General features: G+C 37.6%; 1 protein-coding gene across 3 annotated transcripts in view; it reads left to right on the top strand.

Moving 5' to 3' along the window:
* The first annotated feature begins 2,903 nt into the window (after nt 1–2,903).
* Nucleotides 2,904–18,820, top strand: part of ap2a1 (adaptor related protein complex 2 subunit alpha 1) — a 30,117-nt gene continuing 14,200 nt past the window's right edge. For all 3 annotated transcript variants that reach the window (XM_056255245.1, XM_056255244.1, XM_056255243.1), the window contains exons 1-12: nt 2,904–3,671; nt 9,609–9,820; nt 12,832–13,025; nt 14,405–14,534; nt 14,682–14,783; nt 16,715–16,974; nt 17,094–17,262; nt 17,379–17,516; nt 17,591–17,773; nt 17,898–17,995; nt 18,156–18,387; nt 18,476–18,661. In XM_056255245.1, coding sequence (XP_056111220.1) covers nt 3,605–3,671; nt 9,609–9,820; nt 12,832–13,025; nt 14,405–14,534; nt 14,682–14,783; nt 16,715–16,974; nt 17,094–17,262; nt 17,379–17,516; nt 17,591–17,773; nt 17,898–17,995; nt 18,156–18,387; nt 18,476–18,661 — 1,971 coding nt within the window. In that variant the 5' untranslated portion in view covers nt 2,904–3,604. The remainder of the gene's footprint in view (nt 3,672–9,608; nt 9,821–12,831; nt 13,026–14,404; nt 14,535–14,681; nt 14,784–16,714; nt 16,975–17,093; nt 17,263–17,378; nt 17,517–17,590; nt 17,774–17,897; nt 17,996–18,155; nt 18,388–18,475; nt 18,662–18,820) is intronic.

The following is an 18,820-nucleotide window of genomic DNA, read 5'->3' as shown; positions in this document are numbered from 1 at the left end:
TGTTTTGTTTTGTTTTGTAAAAAAAAGAAGAAAATAATTTAAAAAAAAAAATGAAAAAAAAAAAAAAAACATTTCACACTGTGATGCATTTATGTTTCAAAACGCTAAACACAGGCAGGCAAAAGTTATACACAACTACAAAACTGTTGTCATCGTTTACACACAACGACTCAAAATCTGTTTACACTTATTTCTAATGATGTGATTAAACTGTAATACAAGTCAGTTCAGAGTACCACAATTGACTCAAAATGTTGCACTGAACGTTGATACCAATAATGGATGGAAACAATATAAGAGGGAGAGGAGAAAGAGTTGCCTATGTGGAAGAGGTGGTGGATGAGGAGGAAGAGGAGGAGGACGAGAAAGAGCAAGGTGTGGAGAATGTTGTCAATGCTGGATCTGGAACAGAGGGGTTTTCCCTTTAGCTGGCAAGAGACGACATTGTCTGTGATGTGGTCAAAGTCCTGCAGGCCGGACCCAACATGAAGATGTGATGCTTATGCAGAATGAATCTCAGTCTCATTGACCTTGATTTTTGCATTTGCCAACTCTTTTGAGTGTTCTGTAACATGCTTTTCATTTAGACTTAAAAAAAAAAACAAAAAAACTTTTTGGCTTTTGTAGATGGGTTACTTTTTTTCACAGTATGCAAGTGCTAAATATACAGACATCCAATAGGCCTAAAATATTCAGAACAATACTACACTTGCAGTGCATACAGAATACAATTTATTCGCCTTACTGCTGTAAGTTGTGATTACTTTTTTTTTACGTAATTGCAAAATTAGTTTACTTTGTTGCAATATAATTAATAATAATAATAATAATTCATTACATTTATATAGCGCTTTTCTAGGCACTCAAAGCGCTTCACATGGAAGGGGGAATCTCCTCAACCACCACCAATGTGCAGCATCCACTTGGATGATGCGACGGCAGCCATATTGCGCCAGAACGCCCACCACACACCAGCTTACTGGTGGAGAGGAGACAGAGTGATGAAGCCAATTGGTATATATATATATGGGGATGATTAGGAGGCCATGATGGAAATGGCACATAATGAGGTAAAATGGCTCCCTGGGTCAAGAAGTCCCCAGACTCAAGGTAAAATCCCAGTTGTCATAAAATTTTTGGAGAATATATAAAATAGATTTGAAATCATATTTAATAAATTATTTGAAAAAGTTCCTTTGATGGACTGGCCATCCATCCAGGGTGTTTCCAGGTAAGCTTCCCTGTGCACTACAAGCGGTTTGAAAAATGAAAAAAAAAAGTGCCATTAATGTAAAATACTAAATCAATTTTTTATCTGTTGATATTTGATAGAATCCACGATGCCATGTATCTGAACAAAAAGTCCAGCAGAAAAATAGGCTCACAACATTAAAGATCCAACGGTTTATTAAATTGTACACATGCATGGGGTACTTTTTATCCTTGTTTGCACCAAACCCATCTAGCGTGTTTGCTGCCAAAAAGCTCTTATTTTGGTTTCATCTGACCACAGAACCCTGTGCCGTTTGAAGTTCCAGTCGTGTCTGACAACTGAATTTGCTGGAGTTTGTTTTTGGATGAGCGAGGAGGATTTTTCTTGAAACCCTCCCAAACAACATGTGGTGACGTATAGGGGCTGTTTGATTTTTTTTATAGACTTTCTGACCCCAAGATTCAATCTCTGCAATTCTCCATCTATGATCCTTGAAGAGTCTTTGGCCACTCAAACTTTCCTCCTCACCGTGCATTAAGACATATTTACCAGGGGTGCCATCAATTCTGAGCACGACTGTACAATATTCACCTACTACTGCAAGTTATGATTATTTACTTCTTTACGTAATTGCAATTTTTTTTACTTTGTTACAATATACTTTTTTTCTGTAACTGCATGTGTTGGATTTTGATGTAATGTCTAACGAATGATCTGTGTTTGTAATATTGACTCATGTGGTTATGATCTGAAAGCATTGTTTGATTTTGAGTACAGATAAAATGGTTTTGAGGCAATTTTTTGATTTTGCCAGAAGAGTCAGAGGTGCTCTGAATGTGGTTTGAAAATTTGGTTTTGTGTTTGAGGTTTTGAGAAAGTGAGTGATGGTTTCAAGAAATGTGTTTTAGCAAATACATTTTTTTTTTAAAGTGAGGAAACCTGTTGCCTTAAAATGATTAAGTAGCCTAATAAACTTCATGCGTAATTGAAAAACTTGACAATTCCACATTTTTTTTTTTCAATTACGCATGTACCCAAGTTTACTTAATCATTTTTAGGCAAGGGGTTTCCACAATTTTTTAAAGTTAAGTCAACTGATAGCTTTTTACGTGTATAGGGATTTTATTGCTTTATTAGCTTTAAGCAAATGAGCTTACCCTACCATTCTGCAATTTTGATTTTGTGGTTAAATTTAGACAATTCTGTGATTTTGATTCTGACAGTTGCTTATACCATCACATCAATGAATGAGATCGATAGATAGATAGATAGATAGATAGATAGATAGATAGATAGATAGATAGATAGATAGATAGATAGATAGATAGATATTGTAAGAGTGCAATATTGTTTTATAATTATATAAATAGCTACTTGTTTATCACGCATTAAATTGCACTCTATTGCAAATAGCATGCAGCTTTAAACAGGGGAACACCAATCGTCAGATTTAATTGGTATAATTTACAACCTCTCTTTTGGCAACTTATTACCATTCCCACAAACTTGCACTTTGATACTTTCAACAGTGTCGATCTTGTTTTCAAGCCAATTAAAATGGTTAAAAAAAATTAATTGACGTTTAAACGGACAAATTATGCACTGAATGGCAGGGACAGAAGTGCAACTAGCCAATCAGATTAGGAGTAACTGGCTGGAGGCGGGACATCTGGGGAGGAAGCGCCAGAGCGAGCTCAGTGCCCGTTCTGTCACGAGCTCCGTCCGGGTACACCGACCGAACGAAAAGTCTCGTACATTATTGACGGCTAAATATAGCATATAGCTATCTCTTTTTCGAGAAACAGGTCTGTCAGATTAGTTCGTCAAAAAGTAGAATTCCCCGTTGTCCTATCGCAGTCATTTGGGTGATGTATTCTAACATTTGATAGAGTTAGCCAGCTCGCTAGCTATTTGGCTAGCTTGCCGTGCGTGACTTAAAGCCAGAGAGGTATCAATTGTTATTTTAACGCCATCGACATTTAGGTGCGTAACCATAAATTAAAACCAACACGTTGGCTAGTTTTTTTTTTAATTAGTCAGTGCCGCAACATCAGCTTTCGCCTTGCTTCGCTTTCCCATTGAAGAGAGTTCACAGGATTGAATGAATTAACGTTAGCCAACGGAAACACCAGTCGCGCGGCTGACTCCCCAGCTTCTCTCTCTCAGCCACTGCATTCACCTATTTTATTCCTAAACACTCTCGGTGCTACATTATTTGTGTGCTTTACGAGCGCTTAAAATTCAAGACTAAATTCGCAGCTAGTGTTAGCGAGTTCGTGTGTGTTAGCCCGCTAGCTCGGTGTATTTTCCTGTTAAACCTGCGCCTCTGAACATCTGAAAGTCATTTGTTTCGTGTTGAAGCCGGCCTAAAGAGAAAAAAACTCTGCAAACATGCCGGCTGTGTCGAAGGGAGATGGTATGCGAGGATTAGCGGTGTTCATCTCGGACATCAGAAACTGTAAGTGTCCCTTCACACTCAAACACCATTAGTCATTTTCTTATGCGAACAGCTGCACTCAACTCTTCCTATACGCCCTAAACTGAATCAAATGGCCTATGATATGCTCTTCTTTGCTCCGTGATGACTTTTAGACAGAATTGAAGGTTAAAAGGTGCAAGTCAGATCAGTGGCTCTTGGTGAGGGAGGTCATGAGAGTAATCGCGATCACTCAGGCCCGTTAGCTTTAGCTCCGGTGATGGAGTGATGCTTGATCGCCAGAGAGCCCGCTAGGCCGCCGCTCGTTCACTGCAGAGGATCTGTCCAGCATGCCTCGTCTCTGTTGCTCTCGTCACCTTGACTAGCTGGATAGCGGTTGATATCGCTGCTCGCCAAGAGGACTTGTTTCAGATGTGTTTTTCACGATAATCCAGTTATCAAGCTGTCGCCTTGAGCTAAGCGTTATAGGAGGGTCATCTTGATAAGTAGTCTGTAGTTTTCTGCATCTTCCCGGGTTATTCCTCAAATTTTACCTCTAAAATCTTAATCTTTCTTTGGGGTTATGGTAGGAGTTTGTGACTCGTTTTTTCGTAATAATTTTGTGGGGTTTTAAAGAGTGGCTGCAAGTAAGATTGATAGTGGTGAGCTTTTTGATCCACATTTTCTTTTGGACATCTAAAAATAGCCAATTTCGAGGGTAACAACTTATGATACAATTTGTCATATAAGTGAGAGTGAATTGTTTTGCACTTATGTTAACAGTGGGAATCTGAGCTCTTGGCCTGAGTATTGTATTTTTTATCATACATCATATTCACACCTAGTTCCAGGTGTCCTGTGAAATTGCTCTTTTTCTGGCATGCTGACTGGCTCTTCTTTTTAAAGTATTGTGTATTTATACTTTGTGATACCCAGATTTTATTTTAGTCCCTTATGCACTAAATATGTAGGCTAAATAATAATGTGTTAACTTATAACTAACTGCAACCCCCCCAAAAAATAAAATGAACATTTAATTGAACTTATCCCAGTTGGTATGATGTATCCCAGTTGGGACACCCACCAAAAATATATATACTTTAGTTTAATATATATATATATTCAAATAATAATAAAAAAGATAATCAAGTCACACATGAGATCATTAATAGTCTGATGACAGCTTTTCATTGGTTTGTGCCATAAGATTAGCAATGTAAAACAGTAAAAAGACTTCGGTAGCATCCAAAATCGCATACTCTCTTGAGTAGGTAGGTATTTATTTTGAAGAAGTTATTACTTCACGTTTGATAAAGTATGTTCTTCTGCATATAATATAAATATAATCCAGTCGGTTGCTCTCGCCTGGCCTGATGGGACAGTAAAGTGTCCATCGTATGCACATTTCAGAATCTGACCGAAAAGTAGTTGGTCATCTGGGTACTTCTGCCTACTCTTTTATGAGTACTGTGGATTCGATCTTTTGTCGTTTTCCGCCTACTATATAGTAGGGAAGTATGCGATTCCAAATGCAGCCCTTAAGTCTTCTGTGCTCTCTAAAATAAGATCAGTGTGCATTGTGGGTGTTTAGTAAATAGTTCCGCTCAATTTATAATTCCATTAATTGGTATTCTCTACAGTATCATTTGAACATGACATGATTTGAATTAGCAATTTTCAGGCTACATTTCATTTGAGCATAATTGTGAGCTGGAGAACGACACAAATGCTAAATCAGAAAAGGGGGATATGCGAATGCAATGTACATCTGACATTCAATTTTGAGGTCATAGTCAGTTAATCATAACAAACACATGATAGATTTGGGTCATTGATGCCTTTGAGGTGAGTCCATTTTGTCGGTAAATTTGTGCATTAAACTTTTGTGAGTATATTTAGTACAGTCTAATACACAGATGTTTTTCTCTGTTTATTCAGTTGTTTTGTCTAAGAGTTAGCAATGATTGGTGTTGGCTACAGTTTGAAATCAGATTGCATGTTTCTGCAAGCTTTTGCACAGAGAAGCCAGCCATTAAACAGCTTGAACTTTAAGTTGGTTACCATCTAGGCTACACTTACATAAATTGTAGGAATTAGGGCTGTCACTTTACGTTCGAAAATCGATTGCACAATCGATCGGACCAACCAACACAAGTATCGAAAGCGAAAATAGGGAATCGATTTTAACCTCGCCTTTTTTTCTTTCTTTTTTTTTTAACCAAAAATGTGTTTTAGGTGGACAGATCAATACAGTACACAGAACATGTAGGCTAAATCCACGCAGATTTGGCTTACACTAACTTCCCCAGCAAAGTGAGTAAACATAGAAACACGCCAGATTGGCTCGTGATTTGACAGCGTTTTCCGTCAAAGTTCATTTTTACCCCCATTTGGCGGGTTGGAGGGTGTTAATTTCAATCCTTGAATGTTCCACTCCCGTTTGTCATTGTGCACGAAACTTCACGCTAATAAATCATCAGAAATGATTCTTGTGCACGTCTCAAGCGCGCCCACGCTCGTCCTAATAATGCCTGTTAGGTGTCCATGGATTTGCCTATATTTTGTGTTGAAAATGGAAACGTCTTTAGACATGGAAAATCAATTTTACAATCGATTCAATGAACACTTATTATGTCTCAAAAATCGAACAGGATTTTTTTTACAAAAGTGACAGCCCTAGTAGGAATAAATGTGTTGTTGACCCATGCCGCTTGCAGCTATGCCAGGTTACTTTGATGGAATGAGAGTGTATTCTGTGGATAAAAGCTAATTCAGTCCTTCATTGCTACCATAATAGCAAGATTAGTGAGTCATTTGCAATTCTTATAAAACCAATGATCACTGCAAAAACTACATTTCTAATAATCATCAAAAAAGTGCATTTTGAAACAGTTTAACTTATTATTTTCTGACTGGAATCATTAAAACTACAACACCAGTAAAAGCATGTGTGCTTTTTCAAAAGTTATTGGACCAGCAAGGTCATAATACTGGATGATACTGCTTTTAGAAAAGACATTGCAGACACTATATTGCACCAAAATATAAAATTAGCACTAGGGGTGTAACGGTTCTCGGTAAAAAATGTAACCGTACTATTCTCCACCCATGGTTGCACTGCGGTTCATCTTAAATCTGATGAAGCATCTTTAATATTGTTTGTTGAAAGTAATGCATAAAACAGAAGAGTTCGGCTAATGTATGTTTCTGCTGATGGATACGCATTCTGGCTCCCCAATACGTTACAACAGCGATGATCAAAACAACAACGCAAAAGAGAACTCGAACACGCTGTAAGAAGATTTGTGTGCACTTGACCGAAGCACGCACACGGAAAGCCATGTGTCAGACAGCGCTCAAATTAGGGCTGGGCGATATGGCCCAAAAAAATTATCATCATTTTTTTTTATATCAGTCGATATCGATAATTATCACGATAAATGTCAAATCTTTATTTCTTTAAACTACTCTTTATTGTCAGAACATATCATGACAAACACTTGCCAAACAGGTGAACATTTCACAAATTTGTCATTTGTCATTTTACCTTAACAAAATTAATATCTGAATAGAAAAATATTTCTTCAGCACAGTTTGCAGTGCAGCCTGCAATATTCAAATTACATGTTTTGTCTCGAAATGCATATTTGACAGTGAGTTGACAGTAAATCTGCATCCTAACTCAAGCTAATACTATTGTTAAATGTATGTTCATTAACAAAAACAGTAACATCTGGGTTTTTTTTTTTTAAATATAACGACCACATTTTTATTTGGTAAAATGTAATAATCTGACTGTTTGAGTTTTATTAAAATTAACCATTGGTCATCCAGTATCATACATTTAGATCATAACCACAGATAAAACCAGGCACAGCCTATAACTTAGCATCTCACTATCATGGCAAAATGTAACTTTATGGTTTCTACGGTATTTGTATGAAAACCTGTAGCCTAACAGTTAAAAACATTATTAAATACTGTAATTATATTCCATTAGTCATTTAATACATTCTCTACATTAATAATATTATACAATTCCATATGTATATCCCACATTTCATGGTGCAGTTAATATTACTAGGCTAACCTTACAGTAAATCCATGGTAGGCTAAATGGATTTAGTATCAATTCAGATTCTGACTGCATCGTTGCGCGCAGTGTTTCTCCTGTTTGTCAGCGGTGTTTCATCTGCCTTTAAACTGGACATTTGTGTTCTTCGCTGAACTCAAGCGCTTCTCACTGGATCTCGTGACCGAGGCCGATCAGAGTAAACGCGCCTGCTCTAGTGAACTCGCGCTGCCGTTTGGACTTTGAGCCGAGCGGATAAACAGTCCGTGAGGTGCGCGCGGTTCAAATGAGTTTCGTTCCGCTTTTGGCGCATAAACATTATCGAACATTTATCGACCTCTTGATATCGTTTTATCGAGAAAAATTATATCGCGATAATAATCGTTATCGTTTTATCGCCCAGCCCTAGCTCAAATATTGAGTTCTCTTTTCAAGTCTTGCGCTTGAACTGATAAATTCACTCACAAATTGTCAACATGCCCGTCTTGGTGATTATTCTAGCAAACATATGTCTTAAGTGAACGTAAACTGTTGAGAGACAACACGTGTATCAGTTATTTGGATCCGTGCATTGTCTTAAAGTGACCGCAGCATGATATTCCTGCTGTCTGTGTTTTTAATGTTAATCAAACAACAAAAGACGAGGAAATCACTCACTGCTCTTGACTGAAAAGATTTTGTAACTGTAGTAATGATTAATCGTTGTTTAATTTATACTGTAAAGATTTATTTGCAATGTTATTTTACATTTGATTACTTTATTCAATTTCTGGACTTGAAAACTACTGTTAGATATCTAAATAACCTGAAAAGCACTGTTTATTTTATTTGTATCTTTGCTATATTGTATTTATTTGTGCTGTTGCTTGTAGTTTGATTAATTGGTGTTAGCTTCTTTAATTTTATTTGACAGTAGGCTTAGTCCTTTTTCCCCTGAACATGGCACACATACCGAACCGTACAGAAACCGTGACCCTAAAACCGTTGATAAAAACCGAACCATGAGTAATTTGAAAAATTGCATTTAGCAAATGATTTATTTTCCCTGTAGTATCATCTCATGTAGCAGTATTTTTATGTCATCAGATCCCTTCTTAAAAAGTGCATATACAAAGCAAAGTGATTTCCTCCAGTATGCACAAGTGACATTGGAGCAAATAAGAAATCTGATGCTTTGCCCAAGGGTGACTGATGGAGCGAGCACAAGAAATGGTTTAACCTGCATGCTAATGGTGTAGTGGCTGTGGATTTGGTGGATTTTTTTTGTGGACACATGGTTGCAAGAACATGTATGTATTGTTTAGTTCCATTTTGCTAGGATTTTCCAGATATTAGAATTTTTTTACACACTGGTACTTAATCTTTCAGAGGACTTTATCCTGTTTAACCCCCTAAAAATGTGTTGCTATTTCCTGTTGTCTTTCCTGGTTTCCTGTCCTCTTCTTTTACCATCATCTGCTCTTCTGGCCCTCCTTTTATTTCACTTGTTTCAATGCACCAATTTTCATAATATCTGTAATGACAGCCATATGCTCATGTGTAAATCATGCCAGGGTTTTTGGTAATAACAGTGTGGCCTGTGTGTGTTGTTGTTGTTTTTTTCTACTTGTAAGTCCTTACCTTTTTTTCTTTTTAGTAAACTGGATTTTAATGTATTTTGAACATCCTTGAAACTGAGTTATTGATTTTTGAAGATGCATTAAGCATTTTGATGCATAAGAATAATTAAAATGAAGGCAGGGAGGAATGCATATTTTGTATGACCAAACAGCTGTCTAAGCTGTACTGTGGTAAATGCAAGTAATTATCTAAATTTGATCAGCTGTACATTTTGCCAGCTTTTGTTGTCTCCTGATATGTTCAGATCACCCAGTTATTATCACCCTGTGTTCTGTTTCTCTCCTCAGGTAAGAGTAAGGAAGCTGAGATCAAACGCATAAATAAAGAGTTAGCCAACATCCGCTCAAAGTTTAAAGGAGACAAGGCTTTGGATGGATACAGCAAGAAGAAGTATGTGTGCAAGCTGCTCTTCATCTTCCTCCTGGGCCACGACATTGACTTCGGCCACATGGAGGCTGTCAACCTGCTCAGCTCCAACAAGTACACTGAGAAACAGATTGTAAGTGGAGCTGTCTTAAAATAATCTACTGTGTGTGGAATGGATGTATATAGTAAACTCTTGAATGGGTGATGTGTTAAGGTGTTGTGAAATGTTTTTGTTTGCCTTTTTGATCTTTTTTTTATTTGTTGGAATTGCGCCATTGTTGACTTTGTGAGTGTGTGCAAGCATGTATGTTTGTGGTAAGTTATTGCACACTTTACTGCTGCTCACAGGCAGATTAATTGCAGTGTTGGGCCAGAGAAGTGGCCAAAGGTATAAGTAAATGATGCAAAATATGACAACTACAGGACATAGTAGCTTATCTTTGGTGACATTGGTGTAGTTTTGTCACACACAGAGAAACCCAGAACATGAAGACTTCATATTTTAATAAGTCTTTTTGCTGTTTAATATTCACAGACACTAGTCAATATCACGCAAATTTTGATTTATTCATCCGAATTTTGCTAAACTGTGACATTCCACATTAAACAGTAAATTCCGTGACTAAATTACACAATTCCGTTCGTGTTTTACATAAATTATAGGGCCCTAGATATAAAGGTGTGTGTATGGCTGCTTATCCCAATAACATTTTGTAAATGTGTTTTTGTTAGGGGTACACACACATATATATTTGTCATTCAGGATCTGATTGTAGGGTACACAAAGTGCAATAGTGTCTGAATTAATTAATTTATCCTGGTTTTCACATGCCATTCACAATGCATCATCTGGTTAATTAGCCAACATATGCTGTTTCAAACACTGCATACATGAACGTATAATAGTTTTGTTATGTTATCTTACACTCAGAATTAATGAGTTCAGCACCATGGCAAGATGTCATTAATGGACCTTAGCAGAGGCAAAATGTTTTCAGTGTTCTCTTTTAATGACACACTCTCATATGTCTGCATAGAGAGAGACTGAAATGCAGAATATTGACTACACTGTCAGAACAAACAGATCCAGTGTGCAGTGTGAACAGCCTGTGCAGTTTTACTACCAATATACACTTTTCTGCAAGGATTTGGTCAATTGATCAAAGGTTTGGTTGTTTCAAATAAATGCTGTCCTTTTGAAGTTATCAAAGAATCCTGAATCAACTTTTTTCAACATTTATAATATTAAGAAAAGTTTCTTGTGCAGCAGATCAGCATATTAGACTGATTTCTGAAGAAAAACTGGGGTAATGATGCTTAAAATTTAGCTTTGATATCACAAAAAATGAATTACATTTTAAAATGTATTAATATAGAAAACAGTTCTATTAAATTGTAATCATATTTTACAATATTGCTTTTTTTGCTGAATTTTCGATCAAACAAATGCGGCCTTGGTGAGCATAACTTTTCAAAAACATAAAAAAATTCGTACTGCCCACAAACTTTTGAATGATAGTGTAGAAAATGTATCTGAAATTTGAAAGTGATGACTCTAGAATACAGTTTTACTTTTGTGGAAGGGGCCTTCTCTTGATTTGAACATTTGGATGTGTCTGATGAATGTGGCCATAGTGAGAGTGGGCACCAGATGTGTTTTTTATCTTGTCAGGGAAGCTTAGTGGCACTCCATGCCATGTAAACCTACCATGATGTCTAATTATCTCCTGCTGATCAAACACCCACTCTAGCAGCCACACTCCCATCAGCCACGCAGCTCTCTGCAGGGTAACACTGACAGAAGTAGGGCACAGTCTGAGGATGTTTCGGTACAAAAAAGGACTACATAACCGAGGGCCATTCGGAGTCAGCTTATCTTTTTCCTTGAAAAGGAAATGCTTTGAAATAACATTTACAATGCAAACTAGATAACAACATGTGTTGTAACTAAACACCACATGGCCATAGCATTTGTTCTTGGATAATACTGTACATGGCGAAATGAATTAAATTAACACAGGGCTGTATCTTTTTCTTCCTGTTCCACTTTTATACACTTAATAGAAACAAGATAAGTTCCTGTATCTTGTTAGCCTTTTGTAAAGGTCCTTTTCACTGCAAGACATTATACTATAATGTTGAGGAATGTGGTGATGTCATCTCGTTTTGACTTACTCCTACCAATCATATGGGTCAAATATTTTCAATACACATTTCCCATGAGGTAATCCCCAGACAATGAGGTATCTTCACCCAAATTATTAGTGGATACTAATATCTTTGTATAGAAGTCAAACAGGTTCACTTCAACGTCTTATAGTTACCTATGATTCTTGAAATAAGAATTATAAGCACATTAAAATGGATTCCAAACCTGATTTAGGTCACCAAATTGCCTGCTGTGTGGTAAGATTTAGTGTCTCAAACTAAACAAGGAGTCACCGCCTCCAGCTAACAGTTTCAACGCATCCATTAGCTGGAACATTCCTCTGCTCTTCTGATATTAAACTCAGCCAATATGTTTTGGATGCTGAATTTTGTTGCTGAAGATTTTTTTTAAACGATTACAATAACATCAACTAACAAATAAACAAAAAAGTGCTTAAATATATAACAATGAGGTTAAATTAATATAAAATGAATAAAATGTTATATATATATATATATATATATATATGTGTGTACACACGTATACAACATTTTATTAATTTTATATGAATTTAACTTCATTGTTATATTGGCGTTCTGATACACCGAATGGAGAAAATGATTGAAATTTTGCAAGCTGATTGTTGTAGAATTTATATCAGTTGATACTGATCATCTTGCAAGAAACATTCCTTCAAACCTTCAGATTTTAAAAGCACGTTGATGCAGCTAGAATGGAGAAAAGGCAATTTAAGTGAGCTTCACCCCTTGCAGCAGTGAGGGAGACACATTAGTTCAGCGAGGGGGAAAATCTCTCTCGTGGTTTAGTGCTTATCCACCAAGCTCACAGGGCTGCTGCTCTGAGTCTGTTTGAAGATGACAGTTCTTCACTGATGCGGTCTTCATTTCAGCTTTACTGTGCACTCATTTGCCCTCAGTGTGTGCAGTATAATCGTCAGCTTCTTTTTGTTATTTCGTCTTTTATTTGTTCTCCAGGGATATCTGTTCATCTCTGTGCTGGTAAACAGTAACAGTGAACTGATCAGACTGATTAACAATGCCATCAAGAACGACCTGTCCAGCCGAAACCCCACCTTCATGTGTCTGGCTCTGCACTGCATCGCCAACGTGGGCAGCAGAGAGATGGCCGAGGCCTTCGCTGGAGAGATTCCGCGCATCCTTGTGGCTGGGTGAGCAACTTGGTCCTGGTGCAGGTAGTGCTGCACGATTCATTGTTAAAAGATTGTGATCTTAATTCAAACACCCCCGCAGTCTTATTCTTAAATGTCAGCGATTCAGCTATGTCTATTAAACCTTTGAAAAGTACGATCACAGACGAACATTCAAATCTGCGTTGGCACTGCCACTGACCCAGACAGAACAGTTTTCATGTATAGGTATGAAACAGCTTCACAAACAGTCTTTTCAACCACACAGTATTGCTATTTCCCTGTTACAAATGTTCGTATTATCACAGAAGTACTGGGATAAAAGTTTATAGTTCGGATAAACGCTGATGTCTACGGTAGCGATCAAAATTGAGTAAATAACCTTTTCAATCTTGGCACTTCGAATAAAGATTGTATCAATTACATTGTTAGGCCAGTAGGTGGCGACAAGTGACTGTTAAAAATGTATTTGTCATGGTTTCGTTCGTTCAAGAGATTCGTTCAAAAAAACTAATTCATCCAGTAATGAAACAAGTGAAGTGTTTATGAGCAAGTCATTGGATCATTCATTAAAAATGATTTTTATAAATAAAATAAAAGCATAATTCAAATTATTATTATTATTTTTTTTTTTTGTTAAGTTGTCTTTTCAGAATCGTAGGATAATCATTATCTCTATTTAAAAAAAAAAAATTGTGATTCTCAATTTATCCAGAATTTGTGCAGCTTTGACATGAGTGCAAAAATGAGGGATTCAAAGTAAAGGACGTCACAAAGAAGGAACTAAATTGTGTTAGGGGAAAATGAGATTAATAAAACAAGAAGTGTGTGTTTGTGGTGTCACTTTCTTGAGTTCAGTATTAAAGATTTTGATTATGATTTATCTATTTGTGTCTGTAGATTACAATTACAGGCCATTTTCTTTAAAGGCCATTTTCTCAAAACGAGTCAGAAATCTCCACATCAGTAGCGCTTACGTACACCAAAATTCCCGTTTTATTCCTATCTATATACTGAAGGTTTTTACAGTGGGGATTGCTCTTAAAACCTCTTATTCACCTGTTTATACAACACTTTATAAATACATTTATGGTGAAAATTATTTTATTTTTTTCTGGCTGTTGACAGTATTTTCTGATTTAAAGAGATCCAAAATTCCTTCTGCAAAAACATTTAACTAATATTAACAAAATGAAATGATTTTTAAACCTAGCTTTATCTGATGTTCAGATGTCTGTTCTGGAAATGTATGCAAATTATGCATATTTCATTAGATAATCAGCTGGGGAAAGTATGTTAATTTTTACCCTATTCACATATAGTGTCTTGCTCTAAGTGTTTTAATTTTAGTAGGTGAATGCTGCTGTAGATGGCTAATGTAGTTCCTATCCTAATGACAGAGATACGATGGACAGTGTGAAGCAGTCAGCCGCTCTGTGTTTGCTCCGCCTGTATAAGACCTCACCAGACCTGGTGCTCATGGGAGAATGGACCTCTAGAGTGGTGCACCTGCTCAATGACCAGCACATGGTAAGTGACACACAGGGAGCACAACCTCATGATGTTCATACACATGCTGTTTATATTGAAAATGTACACATTTATAGATCAGCATGTTTCTTTGTGGTCAATGTGCTTTTAAGGGGTTCTTAGTTTTCTGATGTTGTTCTCTTTTAGGGTGTGGTCACTGCTGCGATCTCCCTGATCACATGTCTCAGCCAGAAGAACCCTGATGAGTTCAAGACCTGTGTGTCACTTGCTGTGTCACGTCTCAGCAGGGTGAGGGTTTGTGTGTGCATGCATGAGAAAAAATATTTCTAACCCTTAACTTTTGTAGTGTGTATATATATATATATTACTTAAATGTAAAAAGAGTTTAAAATTGTTAGGTCAGCATTACTTTATCATGGATTACTTCCAGTAAATAAGGCCATAGATGTTCAACTGACAAAAAGGTTTGCTTAATGGAGATTTTGTCTACTGAATCTTTTAGAAAGATGTTTCGTCTGCTGAACAATCAGTATGTTGTTAAACAACAGTACAATCCATTGAACACACTGTACTTCTATCCCTCACTGCCTTGATTTCATCCCTGTCAAAAATGAAATGTTGTTATCCTCCTGACTAAGGTCAATTATATACACAATTAAACAGCCATTTTTGTTAAACCATGAGAAGATGAAATTTAAAATAAACAGAAACTCCCAAAAAAGGTTAAAATGTTACATTCAAATATTGATTTTGAAACAATTAAAATCTGTAAAATTATGTCAGCTTGCAACATTAAAAAAAATTGTAAAATAGAAAATGTCTGCACAGCAAAAGTCTGTGTTTGGTAGATTCTGCCAGCTTTTCATGGTTGTGCATAGACGCGGGCACTTCATAATACCGTGAAAAATAATCGATCCGAATTTAGGTTTTTAGAACGCGCATTAGCTTATTTTCCTTCAACCGCTTAAAAAAACACTGCGTACATGCTGCACAAAACACTTGTCACTCTGATGTAAACAATCCCCACATGTATAAGCACTGTGTGCATGCGGCGCAGTGTGCACTCTAGTCTAATGTAAACAATCCTCACATGGAGAAGAAGCATGGCAAAAGAAGGAACGCTGCCGACGATTTATCCCCCTTCTAAAAGCAGGGCTGCCAACTCTCACGCAACTAACACTTTTCACACGCTCTCACGCCACATCCATTTTCTCGCGCAGAGAAAAATGGCGAAGCAAAGAGGACACTGACACCGACGGACTAGACAGAGCAGGTTACTTTTGATATGAAAAAAAATCAGCTCTCAGGTTCTGTCCATTTTATTATGAAATTCAGACAATAAATTGGCGCTTATAAATGTGACGTGACTGTAGCGCATCATCTATAACTTTTTATTTGAAGATACAGTACAAGTTACCAAAAGGTATATGCCTCATACATAATATCGATCAATCAGTGTTTTTCAATAAAACTACAGGAGAACAATTATGTCACAGAATGTTACTTTTACCTAAGGAAAGCCATTTAATGACCAGCATGTTAGTTGACTAGTATTTTGCTAAATATGTGCACTATATTACCTATTTATTATATTTTTACTTGTGTCATTATATAATTGTTATTATAATGAAAACCGCATTATATTTAATTTCTCTCTGTATGTTTACAGCATTATGTGAGACATTTTTTCTTGAGAAAAATGAACATGCAGGCTATCTACTGTAGCCCACCTAATATTTATCCAAATGAGTCAAAATTGAATCAAGATTGAAATCAAATCCAAGAATTCAATTGAAATCGTGAAAATTGTGTTAAGCAATAATACAAACAGTAGCCTACCAGTCATTGTACATGTAAACATTGTAACATGTTGTCACTAAACTTAATAAAATTCTGTTTAGTTACCAAATGTTTTGACGATCACAATTACACATTGTGATGCAAGTTGTTGTTTTTTTAGACACCCCCAATCCATCCGTTTGGCTTGTGCAATTAAAATATCGTGATAATACCGCGTACCGTGATAAAAGCTCAATCAATTAATCGCAGCATGAAAATTTGACACCGGCACATGCCGAGGATTGTGCAGCAAATTGCCAGTTCCACTGACTAGTTTTATTTGCAACGTTTTACCACTGAAAAATCATATGGAAAAACTTAATTCTTTGCAACACCAGATTTATGTTATCTTGTGTTTGATTGTCTTTTTCCATTCTTAGATTGTGTCCTCAGCGTCTACTGACCTGCAGGACTACACCTACTACTTCGTTCCTGCTCCGTGGCTGTCCTGCAAGCTACTGCGACTGCTGCAGTGCTACCCGCCGCCTGAAGATGGTGCTGTGAAGGGACGACTGGTGGAGTGTCTGGAGACCATCCTCAACAAAGCCCAAGAGCCACCCAAATCCAAGAAGGTTCAGCACTCCAATGCCAAGAATGCCATCCTATTCGAAGCCATCTCTCTCATCATCCACTATGACAGGTGCACATTGTCTCCATTTCTCACCTAGAGATCTGCTATGATGTTTTGTTTGGTTTTATCTGTATTTAGCATTTCATCATTGTACTTAAACTCTATTCATGGCCCTTGTTTCTCCACAGCGAGCCGAATCTTCTTGTTCGGGCATGTAACCAGCTGGGGCAGTTCTTACAGCACAGAGAGACCAATCTGCGCTACTTGGCCCTGGAAAGCATGTGCACCCTTGCCAGCTCTGAGTTTTCCCATGAGGCAGTTAAAACGCATATAGAGACAGTCATCAACGCCCTCAAGGTAAGTGGCTAGATTCTGCAGTCTTAAGAAACTAAAAATGCTCATTTAAATGACAGATTCCTTTTATTATTCATGAACTGTTTATAACCATTTAATTTTATTTATCTTGCTGGCAGACTGAGAGGGATGTCAGTGTGCGTCAGAGAGCTGCTGACCTCCTCTATGCCATGTGCGATCGCAGCAATGCCAAGCAGATTGTCGCCGAGATGCTGAGTTACCTGGAGACAGCAGACTACTCCATCAGAGAGGAAATGGTGTGTGACTCTTCATCTCTACCGTATCTCTTCAGTCGTTGGTCAATGTTAAAATGAGTGACTGTTGTGTCTAGGTACTGAAGGTTGCCATCCTGGCAGAGAAATATGCAGTAGACTACTCCTGGTATGTGGACACCATTCTGAACCTAATCCGCATTGCTGGGGATTACGTCAGTGAGGAAGTGTGGTACCGCGTCATCCAGATCGTCATCAACCGTGACGATGTGCAGGGATATGCAGCCAAGACAGTCTTTGAGGTAAATGACACCAGATGTTCACTTCTTGTCCAAAGATCCAGAAAATTGGTTTCCACCATCATTGCGATACTTCATGCAACACTTTGTTTTCTGCTCTCTTTTTGTTGTCTTTTAATTTCCACAGGCTTTGCAGGCTCCAGCTTGTCATGAGAATATGGTGAAGGTTGGAGGCTACATCCTGGGGGAGTTTGGTAACCTTATTGCTGGAGATCCTCGTTCCAGGTGAGTTCTTTAACCACTCATAGCAATGTTATAGATGTGTTTTATTGTTGTATTGATGATGTCCTCTTGTTCTTTTCGTCTCTTTTTCATTTTCCATTTTCTTTCCATCAAATTGCACTATGCTTCCACTCATATCACCTCTATCCTTCCATCTCACTAGTCCTCTGGTTCAGTTTAACCTGCTCCACTCTAAGTTTCACCTGTGTTCAGTCCCCACGCGTGCCCTGCTGCTTTCCGCCTATATTAAGTTCATTAATCTGTTCCCGGAGACAAAGAGCACCATTCAGGAAGTGCTGCGCTCTGACAGCCAGATCAGGAACAGTGATGTCGAGCTGCAGCAGAGAGCTGTGGAGTATCTCAAACTGTCCTCCATTGCCAGCACTGATGTCTTGGTGAGATCACATCCTTTTGCATGTATTTTGTTGACATGTTTGACACCATTTATTTGTTTGCATAATATCACTGTGTGTAACTGCGTAGGCCACAGTGCTTGAGGAGATGCCTCCATTCCCAGAGAGAGAGTCATCCATCCTGGCCAAGCTGAAAAAGAAGAAAGGACCAGGAGCCGTGTCTGTGAATGAACTAGAGGAGGGAAAGAGAGAGGGAGAACTCAATGGAGGGGGAGAGAGAGGAGGAGACAACTCCGGCATTGCTGCATCTAATGCTGTGAGGGACACAAACACACATGGATGACATTGCTTGAGATATATATATTAGGGCTGTCCAAATTAACGCGTTAACGCATGTGATTAATTGTATTTATTTATTTATATATATTAGGGCTGTAACGATACACGTATTTGTATTGAACCGTTCGGTACGAGG

The sequence above is a fragment of the Rhinichthys klamathensis genome, unplaced genomic scaffold (assembly GCF_029890125.1).
Source record: "Rhinichthys klamathensis goyatoka isolate OS25496 unplaced genomic scaffold, OSU_Roscu_1.1 h1tg000119l_1, whole genome shotgun sequence".
In the NCBI taxonomy this organism is placed as follows: Eukaryota; Metazoa; Chordata; class Actinopteri; order Cypriniformes; family Leuciscidae; genus Rhinichthys; species Rhinichthys klamathensis.
This window is presented reverse-complemented; position numbering and strand designations above follow the sequence as displayed.